Source organism: Clinocottus analis, unplaced genomic scaffold (assembly GCF_023055335.1).
Source record: "Clinocottus analis isolate CAN_PGR_092001 unplaced genomic scaffold, fCliAna1.0.p SCAF_6, whole genome shotgun sequence".
NCBI classification, from domain to species: Eukaryota; Metazoa; Chordata; class Actinopteri; order Perciformes; family Cottidae; genus Clinocottus; species Clinocottus analis.
In genome coordinates this window covers 21,745,405-21,765,049 of record NW_027176218.1, presented here as the reverse complement: position 1 = coordinate 21,765,049, position 19,645 = coordinate 21,745,405, and the positions used below count along the sequence as shown (strand labels likewise).

Genomic DNA, 19,645 nt, shown 5'->3' with positions numbered 1-19,645 from the left:
TTCTATACAACCAGAGGAGTCGCCCCCTGGTGGTCAGGAGAGAGAATGCAGCTCTAACACATGAAGCATAGACTTCTATACAACCAGAGGAGTCGCCCCCTGGTGGTCAGGAGAGAGAATGCAGCTTTAACACATGAAGCATAGACTTCTATACAACCAGAGGAGTCGCCCCCTAGTGGTCAGGAGAGAGAATGCAGCTTTAACACATGAAGCAGAGACTTCTATACAACCAGAGGAGTCGCCCCCTGGTGGTCAGGAGAGAGAATGCAGCTTTAACACATGAAGCCTAGACTTCTATACAACCAGAGGAGTCGCCCCCTGGTGGTCAGGAGAGAGGATGCAGCTTTAACACATGAAGCATAGACTTCTATACAACCAGAGGAGTCGCCCCCTGGTGGTCAGGAGAGAGAATGCAGCTTTAACACATGAAGCAGAGACTTCTATACAACCAGAGGAGTCGCCCCCTGGTGGTCAGGAGAGAGAATGCAGCTTTAACACATGAAGCCTAGACTTCTATACAACCAGAGGAGTCGCCCCCTGGTGGTCAGGAGAGAGGATGCAGCTTTAACACATGAAGCATAGACTTCTATACAACCAGAGGAGTCGCCCCCTGGTGGTCAGGAGAGAGGATGCACTTCCGAATCGGCTTCACTCGACAGAACTTCATTGGTCAAAGCATTTTGTGAACTATTAATACAATTTATATGAGTGCTCAATGTGTTGGAGGAGACACGAGCAGGTGAACATGCCAGTGAGGAGGGCAAGGTGACTGTGTGCGTGCAGAAGGTAATAGATCAGCTGAGTTACGATGTTCACCTGTGTCACACACACACACACACACACACACACACACACACGTGAGGGTGCTCGCACATTCTTGCCGTCAAACTCACGTTTTCCCTAAGTGTCTGGCTGTGTGTAACGTCTCCGTGATGCCACGGTTACATGGTCACATGGTTGCATGGTCACATGGTCACATGGTTACATGGTCGCATGGTTACATGGTCGCATGGTCACATGGTCACACAGTGACATGGTCGCACGGTTACATGGTCGCACGGTCGCATGGTGGCACGGTCGCATGGTGGCATGGTCACATGGTCACACGGTTACATGGTCACACGGTTACATGGTCACACGGTCGCATGGTCGCATGGTGGCATGGTCACATGGTCACATGGTTACATGGTTGCATGGTCACATGGTCACACGGTTACATGATCACACGGTTACATGGTTACACGGTCACATGGTTAGATGGTCACATGGTCACACGGTCACACGGTTGCATGGTCACACGGTCACATGGTCACATGGTCACACGGTCACACGGTCACACGGTTGCATGGTCACACGGTCACATGGTCACATGGTCACACGGTCACATGGTCACATGGTCACACGGTCACATGGTCACACGGTCACACGGTCACATGGTCACATGATCACATGGTCACATGGTCACACGGTCACATGGTCACACGGTTACACAGTTACATGGTTACATGGCGTGTGCATGATCGTGTCGCGGTAGTAACCGCTGATGTTGAGGTCAAACCGCTTTACATTCCAGTGCCGCCAAGGAATGCCTTCAGAGCAAGAGTCAGTGTAACACAAGTTTCCCCGTTTTACTATTCCTGTGATCATAAAGCGTTCGGTAACATAAACATGAACCCGACCTGGAAGCAAACTGTTGTTGGTTTGATCTTTAATACAATCAGACAACAACAAAGCCATGTATGGCCCTTAATGAAGCGGACACGCTCGAGGTAATTCAGCATGACATTAAGCAATGCAGGGCTGCAAACAATACGTTTAAACCTGCAGTAAATATTTTGTCCGCTTTTCAGCAGAAGCGACAAATCATCACCTCTTCCGTTGATTTGTTGAACAAACATTTTTCTACTTTCACAGAAACAACATTAATGTCGAGCTTTTTTTTGTCCAGCTGATATAATCCAAATTAGTTCAACACTTCCTCTCTTTTAGCTCTGCTTTTGGTCTCCACCACCTCCTGAGGGGAATGTGTGTCTCTTTAGCAGCTAAATGCTCCACCACATCCACCCAGCTCGTCTCTAACTGTGTGTGTCTGCTGTGTGTGTCTGCTGTGTGTGTCTGCTGTGTGGTGCTGGGCAGGTAGTGTCTCGTGGCTTCTTAAAGCTTCTTCTCTAAAAACAGCTGCTTGCCGCAGCATAAAAATGGCGATTCTAGTGCAATCAGATGAGCAGAGACATCAGCCACCGGCCAAATCATCCAAAGTCCTTTGAGTCAACTTGTTGAGCAGAAATGTACTTTCCCACCTGAGCGCTGGTTTGTATCTGTGCCGAGGTTTGAGACTAATGAGACAACATCGCTTCAAAATGAAGAAGTCAACGTGAGCTCGTTCGTTGCACAACGGCGTGTGAGAGTGAACCACAACGGTTAAACAACGACCTGAAACTAACGAAAGTGCTGACGGGGAGCCGTCGCACCAGCTCTGTAACTTCTGTGCATTGTTATTATAACAATGTTGTTCAAGCCGCAGCTTTAGACCTTTAGGCACACAGCGCACGATAATGCACTGTGTGCTAATGTAGCAACCTGCTACATTAGCACACAAATAAAAGATAAGCTAATAGGGAAAATTTATTATAACACATGTAGTGTATTTGTGAGAAAAAATAAAATAAAATATCTCCACCTTTTAATTATAAAATAAAATAAAAAGTTATAAAATAGCACAGAGGCCAGCAGAGAAGGCTCAGCAGGCCCGAGCCCCACCGCTAGTGTTTATATATGCTTTTAGTAAAGTATATGATATAAAGTTGGCATTCACAGAAAGTTTGACGAAGGTTCTCAAGGTTTGTTCAGACTAAGACTTATTAGTTTGTGCAAAAATGAAAATAACTTCATAAAAACAACTGGTGTCTCCAGAACAACTGTGCCTGCTCGTTAACATGCGTAAGTGGAAAATGAGCTAAAACAGGATCCGCTCTGTTACTACTCAGCGGTCTGCTTATAGCAACCTAACGTGATACAGCAGTTGAGCAATGGCCTCGAACCTCAACCGCTCCCAACACACACAGGCATCAAACCCATGAGGTGGAATAAAGAAAGTGCAATATTTCAGTGTCAGAAAATGGAAATCCTCGAATAAATACTTCAAGATTGTGCAGAAAAAAGTACAGAACTTCAGTAAATGTACTTGTTTAAATTCTATCGCTGCATGTTCAATAACCCAGATTAGGATTAGGGTACTCACAAGCTGGTGAAAGCCATAGACTGTATAAAATTAGACTCTATGTAAGAAGCTGACGTATAAATCATCCGTTGGTTTGTGGACTGTTGTAGTTTTTTGCAACCAATAAACGCCGTATAACTATCTGGTAGTGGCAGTGACCTGTCAATCACAGTAAGCCCGCCCTAGAGCATACCCGATTACTTAAGGTCTAATTGACTTTAAATGGACCATAGTTTACTGAAAGAACCTGCATTGAAGGAGACTTTAAACCAGCTTCACACCAATAACTACAGACAACAGTTACGTCCAAAGCCAAGGACGTTTTCTTTCATTCACCTGCTTTTTCATATTTGGCTCGTTATCATTTGTTAACTGTTTTTTAATTAAAGTCACAGCTGCCCTTATTTTCAGCCTAATAAAAACTCTTACTATGTCCCACTGGACATTTAATGCTCCTCTCTGCACATCTCCAGGACAGAGAAGAGCCACACAGAGCTAACCGCTAACTGAACATGTCAAGCTGATACACAGACGGTTAGCTGATCACACGCTTGACAAAAACGCCTGTGGAGCGAAGCCTGCGAGCGCAACCAGGCGATAAAACTAAATTTACAAAATGTTTTCAAGCAGACGTCGCGCTCTTGCCTTTGCTGTGTCGTAGGATGAGGAGGAGGAAAAGTTTCGATCTAGAATTGTAAAGCTCTTTGTGATTAAATAGCGCTAACATTAGCGCCTCGTCCGAGGAAAGCCATTTTCTTCTGAATTCCCCGCTGTTCACGCCACACAAAGACAGGAAGGAATAAAGCATGTTTCTGCTTGATCAGATGCCCGGGCCGAGCGTGACGAGAAAAACGCTTGAAAAACGCTAGAAAAACGTGAAAAAAAATGTTCGAAAAACGGCAAAAAAAACGCAAGAAAAACGCGGAAAAAAATGCAAGAAAAACAGAAAAAAACGCTAAAAAAAACATGAAAAAATGCTAGAAAAACGTGAAAAAAACGTGAAAAAAACGTGAAAAAAACGCAAGAAAAACGTGAAAAAATGCAAAAAAAACGCTAGAAAACCGCGAAAAAAAACGCAAGAAAAATGGAAAAAGAAAAAAAAAGAAAACGCAGAAAAAAATCAAGAAAAACGCTAGAAATACGCTAGAAAAACACGAAAAAAAAGCACTAGAAAAACGCGGTCAAAGGTGCACATGAAACGCCGTACCAGAGGGAATCAATGGTTTTGCTAGCGATGCGTTTTTGTGAGTCGCGTCTGGTGTGATCGGCCTCTTAGATTAGCATTTCCTTTATTATTCTTATTTCATCCAAAAGACAATAAACGCAACATTTTTCTACTTTACTATCTTTCAAATGCAACGGGTGCGCGCGCTGGAGCGTCCCCGCCCACCTCGGCTTGACGCCGACGCGTGGAAGTGATCGGTGACCGGTCGCTGACCTCACAGAGGCGTCTAATCCACCGCCGCTCTCTCTTTACCCGACAAGAATGCACGCCGCCAGCCTGAGCCTACCTGAGCTGCAGGACGGGCAGCTGCCCTCCAGCTCTCTCAGAGTCCCGTTCCAGGTGAAATGACTTCGGCCGTAACCAAACATTGAGAGCGTTTCCGCTGGTTTCCCTGCAGGTTATCGGTTCGTCTAAGTGAAGGAACTCCAGGCCCGACTCCAGAGCGGGTGTGCGAGTGGCACTTATAAGCACTTTTCAAAATGCCCTTGTGCCTTTTGCCTGCCCATTGGTTAGCAGCCAAAATGTCAAACTGTCCCTGCGAGTGAGCTTGTGTGTGTGTGTGTGTGTGCCAGAGTGTAGGTGGGGTGAACTTATAGCTCCTGTCAATGTGTGTGTATGAAGTGAACGCAGCGCTGTGTGTGCATGTAAATCACCCTGTCAACAGCGGGGGGGCAGAGGCTCTGCTGTTTCCTACTGACAACCTGCTGTGGAAGACATCAAACTCAAGTCAGTGTGTGTGTGAGAGCTAGTGTTTACATGTGTGTGTGTGTGTGTGTGTGTGTGTGTGTGCATTTGTCTGTGAAGGGATTCCAGCCGTCTTATGTTGCATCGCCCAAAACCTGCGACGCAACATAAATAGTATGAAATCCACAATTGTCGTGATGTGAGTTTGTCTGTTTCCTGTTTTATTTTGGAGTCCTTGTCTTGTGTGTCTTCTGTGTTTCCTGCACTTCCTGCCCGCGTGATCTCCTGTCGATTGTCCTCGATTACAGCCGGGTGCTCCAGCTTTGTATCCTCGTATGTGTGCGTCGCCTTCAAGCCTTTGTGGTGTTGACTCTGTGCACTGGCTATCCGGGTCGCTCGCGTATTATTTTTAGATTTACAGCAATAACAAAAGAGGAGGAGACAGTCAGGGTGGGCGTGGCCACAGCTGGTCAGGTCCAGCATGTGTTGGTCGCTGCTCTTTGTGCAGAGCACGCTAGTATTACAAACACATCAAACTCTCCGAGCTGTTTCTCTGCAGGAGCAGGGAGGTTGTGCCGTTGCTGCGACCGGTTGCAGGAAGACGGGTCCTTGTTGACTGGAGAAGACGTTTCATTGTCTCTGATTAAACCGCATGAACCAAAACCTCCCTGTGGGAACTGTTTGTGTCTGCTGCCCTTCTTACTAACTAGACCTTAGTATACACACTCTTGCTCTCTCTCTCACACACACACACACACAGACAACACACACACACATGTGGGCCAGTCGGTCTTGGCTGCCACACAACACAGTAACTATGCAGGGAACTCATCACACGTGACACTGATCCATTGCCTCACAATAACACAAACGGAGTGACTTGCTGCCAGAGATGGGCAAAAATACATTAAAAATGTATTTTAAGACAAAATAGCCCTCAAATTGATGTATTCAAATAAAATGCATAAATGCAACAAAAATCCCCAAGTTCATACCCTGAGCTTGATACCACACATGACTGGTGCACCTTTCTGGAAAGCTTACGACCTACATCATCCGCCAGTTGCCCCAGAAAAAGCCTCAGCAAGACATCAACCACATGTCAAAACACTGAAATATGACTTACTTATGAATAAACCCATATTATACACAGCCTTGCTTGCATGTGTTGGTGCATCTGTTTAAGCAGAGCCTCTCTGTTGTGGAACCAGAGGCGTTCAAGGTCCAGGAAGAAAGTTAGGGCGTTTTTGTTTTTAGAGACATAAACCTACGGTACACAAAATGTGCACTTTTCTTTTTTTCATGTGTTCTATCATCAACCAATAAAGCAGTAACACGTATACTGCTTTATGAACCTCTTAACTAGACTCACACCTGTTTTCTCTGTGTTGTACCTTTTGAAATTATTCAAGTAGCTCTTGTAGTTCAGGAGATATTCTGCATTTAGTTTGGGGATGAAAAACCATTCGGAATTTCAGAAAAATGGCTGGCGGTTACGGTAGTTGTGTTGCCTAAACCCAACTGTTGCCATCATCATAGTTTTGTTGCCTAAACCCAACTGTTGCTATCACGGTAGTTGTGTTGCCTAAACCCAGCTGTGGCCGTTGTCATAGTTGTGTTGCCTAAACCCAATTGTTGCCGTCATCATAGTTTTGTTGCCTAAAACCAACTGTTGCCGTCATCATAGTTTTGTTGCCTAAACCCAACTGTTGCTGTCATCATAGTTTTGTTGCCTAAACCCAACTGTTGCCGTCATCATAGTTGTGTTGCCTAAACCCAACTGTTGCCGTCATCATAGTTGTGTTGCCTAAAACCAACTGTGGCCGTCATCATAGTTGTGTTGCCTAAACCCAACTGTGGCCGTCATCATAGTTGTGTTGCTTAAACCCAATTGTTGCCGTCATCATAGTTGTGTTGCCTAAACCCAACTGTTGCCGTCATCATAGTTGTGTTGCCTAAACCCAATTGTTGCCATCATCATAGTTGTGTTGCCTAAACCCAACTGTGGCCGTCTTTGTAGTTTTGTTGCCTAAACCCAACTCTGGCCGTCACGGTAGTTGTGTTGCCTAAACCCAATTGTTGCCATCATCATAGTTGTGTTGCCTAAACCCAAGTGTTGCCGTCATCATAGTTTTGTTGCCTAAACCCAACTCTGGCCGTCACGGTAGTTGTGTTGCCTAAACCCAACTGTTGCCGTCATCATAGTTTTGTTGCCTAAACCCAACTGTTGCCGTCATCATAGTTGTGTTGCCTAAACCCAACTGTGGCCGTTGTCATAGTTGTGTTGCCTAAACCCAACTGTGGCCGTCACGGTAGTTTTGTTGCCTAAACCCAGCTGTGGCCGTTGTCATAGTTTTGTTGCCTAAACCCAACTGTTGCTGTCACCATAGTTTTGTTGCCTAAACCCAAGTGTGGCTATCACGGTAGTTTTGTTGCCTAAACCCAGCTGTGACCGTTGTCATAGTTGTGTTGCCTAAACCCAATTGTTGCCGTCATCATAGTTTTGTTGCCTAAACCCAACTGTGGCCGTCACGGTAGTTTTGTTGCCTAAACACAACTGGCCGTCATCATAGTTGTGTTGCTTAAACCCAATTGTTGCCATCATCATAGTTGTGTTGCCTAAACCCAACTGTGGCCGTCTTTGTAGTTTTGTTGCCTAAACCCAACTCTGGCCGTCACGGTAGTTGTGTTGCCTAAACCCAAGTGTTGCCGTCATCATAGTTGTGTTGCCTAAACCCAACTGTGGCCGTCACGGTAGTTTTGCTTTCCAAGCGGTACTAAGTCACGACAATGTGTGCCGTCAGCGCTTGTTCCAAATGTGTGTGTGTGTGCCGCACATATTCCACATGTAAGCAGAACCTCCATCTTTGTCATGGTGTCGGTGTCGGCGATAGATCTCCAGCTGGTGTTCTGGCAGCACATCGAGGCTTCAATCAATGTTCTGCTGAGTCTATTTACAGAACATCGGGTACGTCCACCTGCCGACACGACCACAGGCTGATCAATGAAAAGTAAGAGTAGAACTCGTGAATTATATGTTTTCCATCTTCCTGATTTGCTCTTATTGATTGGAAAATGTGAAATAATTATATTGTATTTGAGATAATTCAGGTGTTGGGTTAACAATCCACATGTTTATGTGGAGAGATTCCACCTGGTCCTTCACTGGGCAGGTCCATTAGAGCGGGTGAGGATAATATTCAGTCTAATTATATTCAGGGCCTGACATTGGAGTCATTGTTGGAGATATGTCCACTGTCCACACACTCACTGCCGATGCTTAAAGCCCAGATTTATCACAACAGTGTTCCGGCTTTGATCTCCGTTTCTGTCACTGCCGCATGACTTGCTGACTTGGAAGAGGTAGAGCCGGGTTTTCACTCAATGTATATACGAAGCTAGAATAAAACAGGTGTCGATGGCAGCAAGGGGACCGCGCAAGGCCGTCCAGATGGTCAAAGCTGAGAGCTTCTGCTCATCTCACTCGACAGGACCGATCTGTGTTGGAACAGGATTATTCTGTAGAACAATTTGATCAGTTGCAGTTCTGTTTTTTCTCCGACTTTTGGGACGTCATTAGTGCCTTTGCTTAAGCGGAGGCAAGATTGAGCTGAGTTTTTCACACAGGAACATCAATGAACATTCAAGCTTCCTCATATTGATTAATATGAGGAATTCTCCAATTTCATTTGGCAACCTGAATAAAGTCTTCTGCGACCCATCTGTGGGTCCAAACCTCGTCTTTGGGTATGTCCTGACCCAAAGAGGGCTCAACTCTTGCCTACCTGCATTACGAAGGACTGTGTTGCTGCTCATGACAAATTTGGTGGGTAGAATTGTTTTGACAGTATTTTCAATATAAGGGCTTTTTGATTTGTCCTGGTCTGCACCTGTCCTGATATTCCTGTCTTCCATTTATCTTTTTACCTTTTTCTGGACAGAAAGTACATAAAACACTGACAGGAAAGTGGGCCAGATCGTATTGACCCCTGCCTTTTAAAATCAGAAGCTTATTTTATCGCAATCGGTATCGTCGGCATAGAAAGGCAGCATGTGTTTGTCAGTTTGAAAATGACTCGGTCCACTGTATCACAAACTGTACCGCGTTCTCAAAGGCATCAGCTGCCGCTGGCCCACCGCTATCGTCCTGATATTGATACGTGCTTGTGCAACGCTTCCTTGGCTCCCGGGTGTCAGGGAGGAGAGAACATATCTCGAGGGTGGGGGGTGGGGGGTTCACCCCACAGTTCTGCAGTGTCCAAATGTCAGTGGAGGGCAAGAAATAAACTTGTGTGCTGCAGCTGGCTACACTGGTAGAGAGTACCTGGCATAACCTTTATTCTACAGATTATACTGCATGTCCAGAAGCAGAGGTGGAAGGAGTTTTGCGATCCTTCCCTTCTGCAAAGGTTTCAATTCCATTGCAAAAACACTCCACGTCAAGAACGCATTCCTACTTGTGATTGGTCACGGTGGAGCTAATGAAGTTGGCAAAATGCTTACCTTTTTTTAATGCCGTCCAATGTGCTGTCAGCAGCCAATCAGGAGAGAGGGTTTGTGACTTAATGAGGAGCAGGATGCACACTTTGTATGTGTTATGGATCTCACCTTTTAAACAAAGAGGTTCTCCCTCCAGACCGTGGGGATGCCGAACATTTTTCATCCTCCAAAGTGGAGCGTGACAGAAAAGGTCTGAGAACCACTGGTCGAGTACCATTTGTGTCTCAACCCTGTTATACGTACAATGCCCACCTTTCAACAAAGCAACTCTTTGCTTGGTTCAACATTGCCACTGCATCGATGCGACTTGGTGCACATCTGTCATTGGATCAACTCCACATTTAATGATCTCAATGTCTTATCAAAATGAAACGTCAGGCGACCCTTGATTTGCTCAAAAAAACACTATCAGCAGACACAAACATCTCCAATAACTACACGGAAAAACATGTACCGAAACAAACACACGATTGTAACACATGTAACCTCAGCCCCCTCCATATCCACCTACATGATTACGCTGCCACCCACACTCCACCGTGCACGTCGGGTTACAGATACGCACCCTTGTTTCATCCTGGTTTGCTGTTCCTGACTCAAAGTCGGCACGCAGACCGTTTTATCTGATCCACTTGAAAATGATCCAATTCAAGTGATGAAAGCAGGGGTATTTCCTCTGAGGGCTGAGTTACAGCGAAGGCTATTTCAAGCAGGATCAACCGTGTCCTCTTGGCATCGGACTGTGCAAATGAACGAGGGCAAGGGGAACTCTGAAGTTTAATGCGTGAGGAAGAACTTTGAATTAGTTTTGGCTTTGCAATCTTTGGCTTTCTATATGAGTCTTTCAAACGCCACATGGATTAACCTTTTATTTATCAATTCCTCCTGTATGCTGAGGACAAAAGAATACAGGAAAAGCTCACGTGATGTATACATTCATGTTCTTCTCACAAGGCATCCTATGTTTTGAAACGAAATGATAGTGCTAGAAAGGTTCTTTAACCTTGAGTGACCCATTGCACTTTGCTGAGAAATCTGGTTGCCCACCAACTGAGTTAACCTCAACTGGGTTCACTACAGTAGTATTTTTGTAACTTTAGTCGACTGAGAAGCATCTAGAAGTGTTGGAAACCAGCAGGACCAAAATCTGTCAGGTGGTTTTGGTTTTGGTTTGAGATGGTGAACCCCGACAAGTGATCTCTGGATCTACTTCCAGATTTACGCGCCATGAATCTCAATTTCTGACCGATATTTAAGACCTAGACCTGTACCTGTTGAGCCCAACTGTGAACTGCTGGCAACGTGAGCCAGGACCCTCCAGCATGGCTCACATACCAAGATAATGTTCTGTTAAGCCTCGGAGATGGCAAGCATGTCTCAGTGACTCTGTGTACTTCCACTCCATCGCATGCTCGGACTACTGAAAACCCAAACACAACGCGATACAATGACACCAACGATCGTGTGGAAGTACTTTAACAAACGCCATGGCAGCAAAATGATATATTCTGTTAAACCAGGCTACTACAAAAACTGGAAACATGAGTAAAGTATGCAAAAAAGTATGCAAAGCAGTAAAAGCATGCAATGAAACACTGAGGTCCAAGATAAGGAGGATGTAGGGAACGGTTGATATAAATATGGTGCTCCTTAAGTTTAACTTTTACCTTTTTCTCTCTGACCAAAGCAGGACAAGACCTTGAGTTTCCATATTTCCAGCAGTGAGGTACAGGGACAGACCGTGCAGTTATTAAATGACAACTTGCACAATTTGATTACGGGCTGGGCGATAATTTTATACGATAATTTATCGTCTTTCAACGGAATCGTACTGTGAATAAATCATATATTGAGAGGTTGTGATGCTAATTTTTGTTGGCCTGAATTTATAAAAACAAGCATATACAAGCTTAAATTGATCGTACGATCAGATGTAAAATAGTTGGAATGATTATCCTTTGAACATTGCTGCTTTGTTTTTCACATTACCACTTATGGAAATATGTATTTATTTTAGCGTCGTAACCCGTTAGCATCGTAACCTGTTAACGTCGTAACACGTTAACGTCGTAAACCCGTTAATGTCGTAACATGTTAACGTCGTAAACCTGTTAACCCGTCAACGTCGTAAACCCCGTTAACGTCTTAAACCCGTTAACGTAGTAAACCTGTTAACATCGTAACGCGTTAACATCGTAACGCGTTAACGTCGTAACGCGTTAACGTCGTAAACCCGTTAGCATCGTAAACCCATTAACATTGTAGCATGTTAAAATTGTAACATGTTAATATTGTAACATGTTAACGCCGTTACGTAAACATTTCCATAAAAGTACAGGCATTTTTCCATGTATTTCTCAATAACGTTTTATGTCCGTGTACTCACGTTGTATTTGCACTACATTTTGCACATGTGTATATAGTCTTGCAAAGATTGTTACATTTATGCTCAAAACCTCAAAGTCTCAGAGCCAAACCCACATGGTCAGATGCCCCTCTTGGACACAATGCATGGCGGATGCCTCGACATGTCTGCAGAAGATTGCCAGTGATGGACCAGACAATAAAAATAGATTATTTCCCAGGTGCATTGCAAGAGAGGACATGAGGTATGATGTGCATGAGAACTAGACCAGAACTGTTGCATGTCTATATCCATAGCTAACCTTTGCACCTGTGTGCCGTGAACATGTATATTTCTGTCGTCCATTAACACAATTCAGTGCACTGTGGTTTACTCTCTGCACAAATACAAATCCTATTGATTGGTGTGGTTTGATACGTTTCCTTTTAGGAGTCATGTTCAAAGTGTGTCAATATGATTTGGTTCTTTTGGTTTCTGGTCCCCTAGAGTAGAAGATAATCTGCTTGTTTTTATCTGCCGAGTCGGTTTTTCCGAACTGGTTCAAAATTAAAAACTGCTTAGCCCCGGGGCTGAAAGTGAGTCCCGCTGCACTGCTGGCTGGAGACCGGCTCCTCTGACGTGCAACCATCCATCAACGTTGAGTTTGTAACATGAGCTTGCATTGATAGTCTCTGCACTTGTCATGCCATACATGGCTGAAATAGCACTTTCCAAAAGGCCTGAAACCCAAGCTGCTCTCCAGGCACAGTGCCAATCTCCAATACACACACACTAACGATCAGCCATTCTCTGGTAAACAGCATGGCTATCTGTGCCAGCGCATGCACAGGAAGACAAAGACGGTTTATGCAATGTACGAGTAATCACACATTTCACCTCTTAAACCTGACCTGTTGCAGGAGTTACATATGCATATTCCATCTTTCTCCGAAAAGGTAAAGCGTATTTCACTTAAAAATTGTGATTTATTTGGAGCTGCGATATAATGAAATGCATCCTGTCCTCCCAGACAGAGACTGTCTTATGTATGGAATTTTAAAAAAGGAGTTCCCATGAAAAACCAACATAACTGGATGGTCAGACCGGCTGCCATTAGTGTCTCGTTCATAGACTGCTAAGAAGTTAAAGCTGCATTCTCTCTCCTGACCACAAGGGGGCTACTCCTCTGATTGTATAGAAGTCTATGCTTAATGTGTTAAAGCTGCATTCTCTCTCCTGACCACCGGGGGGCGACTCCTCTGGTTGTATAGAAGTCTATGCTTCACGTGTTAAAGCTGCTTTCTCTCTCCTGACCACCAGGGGGCGACTCCTCTGGTTGTATAGAAGTCTATGCTTCACGTGTTAAAGCTGCTTTCTCTCTCCTGACCACCAGGGGGCGACTCCTCTGGTTGTATAGAAGTCTATGCTTCATGTGTTAAAGCTGCATTCTCTCTCCTGACCACCAAGGGGCGACTCCTCTGGTTGTATAGAAGTCTATGCTTCACGTGTTAAAGCTGCTTTCTCTCTCCTGACCACCAGGGGCGACTCCTCTGGTTGTATAGAAGTCTATGCTTCATGTGTTAAAGCTGCATTCTCTCTCCTGACCACCAGGGGACGACTCCTCTGGTTGTATAGAAGTCTATGCTTAATGTGTTAAAGCTGCTTTCTCTCTCCTGACCACCAGGGGACGACTCCTCTGGTTGTATAGAAGTCTATGCTTCATGTGTTAAAGCTGCATTCTCTCTCCTGACCACCAGGGGGCGACTCCTCTGGTTGTATAGAAGTCTATATAAGTGACTCTACTTCTCTCTTGATGTATTCCCTCAGTAAACATTGTAAACATGAGTTTATGTCTCAATCTCTAGTTTCAAGTCTTCTTCTATACAGCATGATGTTCATTTAGTACATTATGCTCATTTAGAGTCAAAAAGACCATAAAGCAGAGGACGCTTTAGGGCGGGGCTACTGCCAGTTAGGATGCTATAGTAGGACAAGTGAAATAGGATTATCAAAAACAAATAGCGTATAATGGAGTCCTGTCTTGTGTCTGCAAGCCATGCTTCTTTTTTAGAGGTATAAAAAACGTAATAACTCGATCTAGTCCACCTGCGCCTTCTCGGCTATCAAAGTCCTGTCGCTCTTCCCTCAGCTGACATCAACCCTGCATCGTTTGCTTTTGCACCTTCAACGCCTTCGCCGCACACATGCCACACATCCATGCATTGCTTTCATGCTTTCATGGCTAACATCGCTGATTTCCCCACCATGTGGTGTGTAATGTTATACATTACATTTGGTTTGAGTACGTATCTGGTGTGTGCCTCCTCATTACAGTCCCTCAGCCAGTATGTCACAGATGGCTGAACCAAATCTGCCTGCAGGAGTTCACAGCTCACATGTTCAACTTACGTTATGAACCAGAAAGCGAAAGCCTTTTTTCCGACTTTATCAACTTGATACCATAAACGAAAGGAGAGGTACCATCCAATGTCTCAGTAAGGCAGTATGCACAACACCAGTGCAATGCAGTTGTTGTTAATGCTTTTGAAACATGACAGATGTTACCCTTCATTGCAGCTAGGCTCACCAGACCCTGGGTAGAAAAAAGATGTTCATCCTTTGAATGCTAAGTGACTGCATTCCCCTGCGGGACCTATGGTGGGTGTTGAGATGCAAGAGAAGGAGTTCATGTAAGATACGGATCAGATCCTGATGTGGTAGTTGCATCTGCAAGTGGAAGATAGCTTGATGTAGTGGCTCATCTGCACTGCGGCAGGTAGCCCAGACCCCATAGAGACAGTGTTACCATTCAGAGTCCCCATCTGTGGTTCACACAAAAGAGGCACCCTGGTTAAGGTCAGGGAAAGATTGTGGTTAAATGTTGATAATCACTTTTTGAGAAATAATCCACAAGGATCAGGAAAGTACAATTCCTTCAATAGAGTCAAACTACAAAGTTCTGCCAGTAAGAGACATTTAAGTGCTACTAAAGTGCTGCTACTGCGTTACCTTCCTTATTCAAGGTGTAGTCGAAAAATATGTGTTTTTAGTTTGCGATGAAAGATGTAGAGACTTCCTGCTGTACTGATGTCAATGAGGAGCTCGTTCCACCATTGAGGATCTCATTCCACCACCGAGGAGCTCGTCCCACCACCGATGAGCTCGTTCCACCATCGAGGAGCTCGTCCCACCATCGAGGAGCTCGTCCCACCATTGAGGATCTCATTCCACCATTGAGGAGCTCATTCCACCATCGAGGAGCTCGTCCCACCATCGAGGAGCTCGTCCCACCATCGAGGAGCTCGTCCCACCATCGAGGAGCTCGTCCAACCATAGAGGAGCTCGTCCCACCACCGAGGAGCTCGTTCCACCACCGAGGAGCTCGTCCAATCACCGAGGAGCTCGTCCCGCCATCGAGGAGCTCGTCCCGCCATCGAGGAGCTCGTCCCACCATCGAGGAGCTCGTCCAACCATCGAGGAGCTCGTTCCACCATCGAGGTGCTCGTCCCACCACCGATGAGCTCGTCCCACCATCGTTCCACCGTCGAGGAGCTCGTCCCACCACCGAGGAGCTCGTTCAACCACCGAGGAGCTCGTCCAACCACCGAGGAGCTCGTCCCACCACCGAGGAGCTCGTTCAACCACCGAGGAGCTCGTTCCACCACCGAGGAGCTCGTCCCACCACCGAGGAGCTCGTTCCACCATCGAGGGGCCAGGAAGAAGATGAAGTTAATGGAGGTGAAGTTATACAAGATAGATTAGTAAATGAGGAGCGTATGTCATCTATCTTGTTTGTAAAGTAGTCATCAAAGTGCCTCGGTAAAAGGATGGAGGGAGGAAGGGAACAGAGGGGGTCAAGGAAGTTGGAGGAGATAGAGAAGAATTTTTTGGGGTTAGAAAAAGAGGATTCAATTCCGGATTAGTAGAATGGGCTTTCAGCTGCAGAGATGTAGGAGAGTAGAGAGCAATGGGCGAGCAGGTCGTCGGCATGTTTGGATTTCCGCCATTTCCTTTCCGATGCTCGCATAGCGTCTCTCTGAACATGAGTCAGACAACCAGAGAGGATCAAGAGAGCAAGACAGAGTAGAGAGGAGAACGTCTGTGGCAGAGTTAAGATGCATGAGTGAGAAAGAGTCAGTTGAAGGAAGGGCCGACAGAACAGACGAGGCCAGAGAGGAGGTTGCAGAGTCTGTTGATGTGGGAGGGTTGTCAGTTTCAAAGATGAAGTGGTCAGAGACATGAAGCGGAGTTACTGTGAGGTTGGCTGTAGAGCAGTTTTGGAGGAAGATGTAGTCGAGGCGGTTGCTTTGTGAGTAGGAGGGATAGGACTGAGTGAGAGAGCAAACGAAGACAGGAAGAGAAACGGGTCACATGACTTCTCTGTCTGCAAGTGGCCATTTTGGGATTTTGGGGGTTCGGATATCATCGTGTAACAGAAGGAAGCTGCTAAATTGCATGAATTTGCCAAAGCCACAGGCAGCAGTGAGCAGGTTTCAGGCTGCAGTAAAGACACTTAAGCTGGTTTAATTCTGTCTCGAGATGGACTGACACACACTTTTTCCATCATGACACGTACGTAACGTAGCCTCTCAGTAATTTCACACTCTTCGTATTTTGTGATATGCTTTCAATAGCTTGATTAAAAATACCCTGCAAGTTTGGTGATGTTTGGAAAAATGTATTCATGGCCAAATTTGCACCAGGCAAGTGATGTTTGTGGTCAAAATACTTTCATGCACAAGGTTCTGCATTGTCACAAAGCATATCCTGCAAGATTTGTATTGATGAGGCTGTTCAGACGTCTACTCGACTGTGTGGTCTACTGGAATGAAACTTTCAGGGTATGTTTCAGGGACGCTCGTGCACATACCCTGCAACTTTTTGGATGAACATGGGTGGTTCTGTGGGAAGTTCATTGGTCAAGATCTTGAAAATTAAATAGAACCAGCTTTTGATCATTTTGATAAGCTTGGTCCAGCGATGATCCACTGGACATTTGGTAGCGATCATATTTATTGTTTAGGAGATTTTTTTTTGTCATTAGCCTTCATTTAACCAGGTCGGTCCCTTCGAGATACAATGACCTCTTTTCCAAGGGAAGCCTGGCCAGGACAGCAGCATAAAAAAGTTTCAGCAGTCACAAGACACACAGAAATCATATAACACAGGTAAAAACATTAAAAGATAAAGCAACAGGACTAAAGCTCCGGATTCACACCAAAACAAGAACAAGTGCGGTAAGAAGCCGCTCAAATTTCTCTCACATGAGATGAAAAAAAAAACTCAAATCAGTGGAAAATCTAGTCAGGCAGACTTGCACCAAGTTTCATGATTCGAGCTCGTTCCAGCTCACAGGAATTTTAGCTGCTGCAGCAGACAACAGATGAACAGAGAGAAGAGGAGAGGACCCAGGACGGAGCCCTGAGGGATCCCAGTAGTGAGAGGACAAGTTTCAGACACAGATCCTCTCCGAAGCATATTGGTTATGTGTCAAACTAACGGTATGAAAGTGTGGCGAGGAATGGTAACTATCTTTATTTTAACAATAGGATCAATAAAACTATGGATAATCTATACTAATAAAAGAGCCAGGAAGGGCAATAGTAGTATGGCGGGAAATGGCCAGTGATGAGAGAGGTGGACCCGTCTTGGAAGTTCTTGCACATTATTTACAGTTAATGGGTCAACTTTCATGGTCCTCGCTCGTTCCAGCTCACAGAAATTTTAGCTGCTGCAGCAGACAAAAGATAATAAAAGAAACGACACACACTCAAGAGGGTTTTGCCACTTTGGGCCTTGAACCCTAACAAGAAAGGGTTCATCATCCGATCCGACAGCGCTTGGGCCCCTCAAGGGTCAAAGGATGAATCTGAAGGGTTGTGAGATGATTGATGGAGTTGGACTTTTCTCTAATCCGTGCTTTGTGTGTGCCATTGGATCATCTTACCTCATTGGGCATCACACAGTGGTATGCAGCTATAGAGAGAGATGTTCTTATGTTCAGAGGTGGAACACATTGTACTGTTATTTTGTTATACTCTTTGGCTGGGTTGCACCAACAAGGATTACCTCTTAAACTAGGTCTAAACCAGGTTTGTCTTTTAATCCAGTTGCACCAAACTTTAAACCTAGTGACGGAGTTTATAGGCTGTAGCCGCTGCATTGGTAGGCTATGTTTACAATATCTTTACGAATACTGTTTCAACCCTTGTTTAAACCAGTTTAACTGACCCAGGGTTAAAATGAAGATGTGCAACACATCTCTGTATAAAGTTAAGTCTTAACCATTAAGTTTAAACCAGTTTAAACCCAGATTTACTAACCCTTGATTAACTCTAAACCAGATTTCACTTGATCCATGTTACTGCAATACTCTGCATATCGCAAAATTGTAATCACAAAAGAAGAGCGTAATTATCTTGGGGCCAGCAGCATGCGCTACGAGCTTCACAGTTGAGGAAAAGACAGCGGACTCACAGGCCAAAGCAGACGATCCAGCGTCAGCCGCAGGATTTAGAGGATGACTCATGGAGATGAGCCACTGGCTACTCCGTCTCTGAGGTTTAGGAGAGGAATGCTAACTTTAGTTTGGACAAAATGGATGTGTGTAATCCCTTAGTTTTGACGTGTGTGTGTGTGTGTGTGTAACTCAAAACAGACATAACCTTTCTCATAATCCACCATGTCAAGCAACGACACGTTTAGAGCGTCCATCGTCAGCTTTAAGAATAGACGACAGCGCTTCATCCGTCATCCAACTCGCAGCGCGATGGCGGCGATTGGGGCATCCTTGCTGACGAGTCTTTTCAACTTTAAAGTCGTATCAAGTGACACTCCCACTGAAATACAAGAGGACTAAACTCTTGGGTCAACAATGGACGCACCTCTTGTCATAGTTACATCTCGTACTGACTTACCGTCGCGTAACTGTCCAGCTGTCGCTTGGATTTAGCTCAAATTTACAAAAAGCAGTGTTTCTGCCCCATACCTTTTTAAATCACATGCACATTTTTTAAAAAATGATTTACTTAAAATATGATGATTCAGTAAAAAAATAATAAAGACAGTGCTGTTTTTTATTGCTTTGATAGTTTTGGAGATATGAAAAATAAAATATGAACTTCATTTTAGATTTCAAACTGGTAATCCTCTTACAATAGTTACAATAGATTATCTAAGATCCACTATGAGACACTTTTACCACTTAACAAAATAAACACTCTAAACACTTCCAAACGTCACTCCATTCATGCTCTATGAAATTCATTCATTTATCCCATTAAATCTGACTTTAAGGGTTGTTTTTATAAAATGCAGCTTTATATTCTTTTCTTCCGTTATTTGTTTTCAGCTGTGAAACACGATAAATCCTAATTAAACATCTAAACACACATACTTACACAGTTAATAAATACGTTTATCTTCTAAAGCCAACGCAACCTGTCAAGCTGAAGGACGGCGGTACTTTTAGAAACATTTGTCCCACAAAAACATATCCTGGAAAATCACAAACAATAAAATATCTTTTATTGACTTCAACACTAATTCTGGCAGGAACTCTCCAGAGTGTCCTAACTTTAAATATAATTCATGCTACAATAAACAAATGTGAATGATGAGGATCTCAAAAGCATCAATACCCAGTCAGCTTTCATTTGGATTCTTTATTTTG

At 44.6% G+C, this 19,645-nt stretch overlaps 1 protein-coding gene across 1 annotated transcript in view; it reads right to left on the bottom strand.

Annotated features, from left to right (window-relative positions):
- LOC137803772 (cytosolic carboxypeptidase 4) overlaps positions 1-4,813 on the bottom strand; it is a 100,380-nt gene extending 95,567 nt beyond the window's left edge. The window contains exon 1 of the mRNA XM_068602493.1: positions 4,732-4,813. Coding sequence (XP_068458594.1) covers positions 4,732-4,813 — 82 coding nt within the window. The remainder of the gene's footprint in view (positions 1-4,731) is intronic.
- Between the last annotated feature and the right edge of the window lie 14,832 nt (positions 4,814-19,645).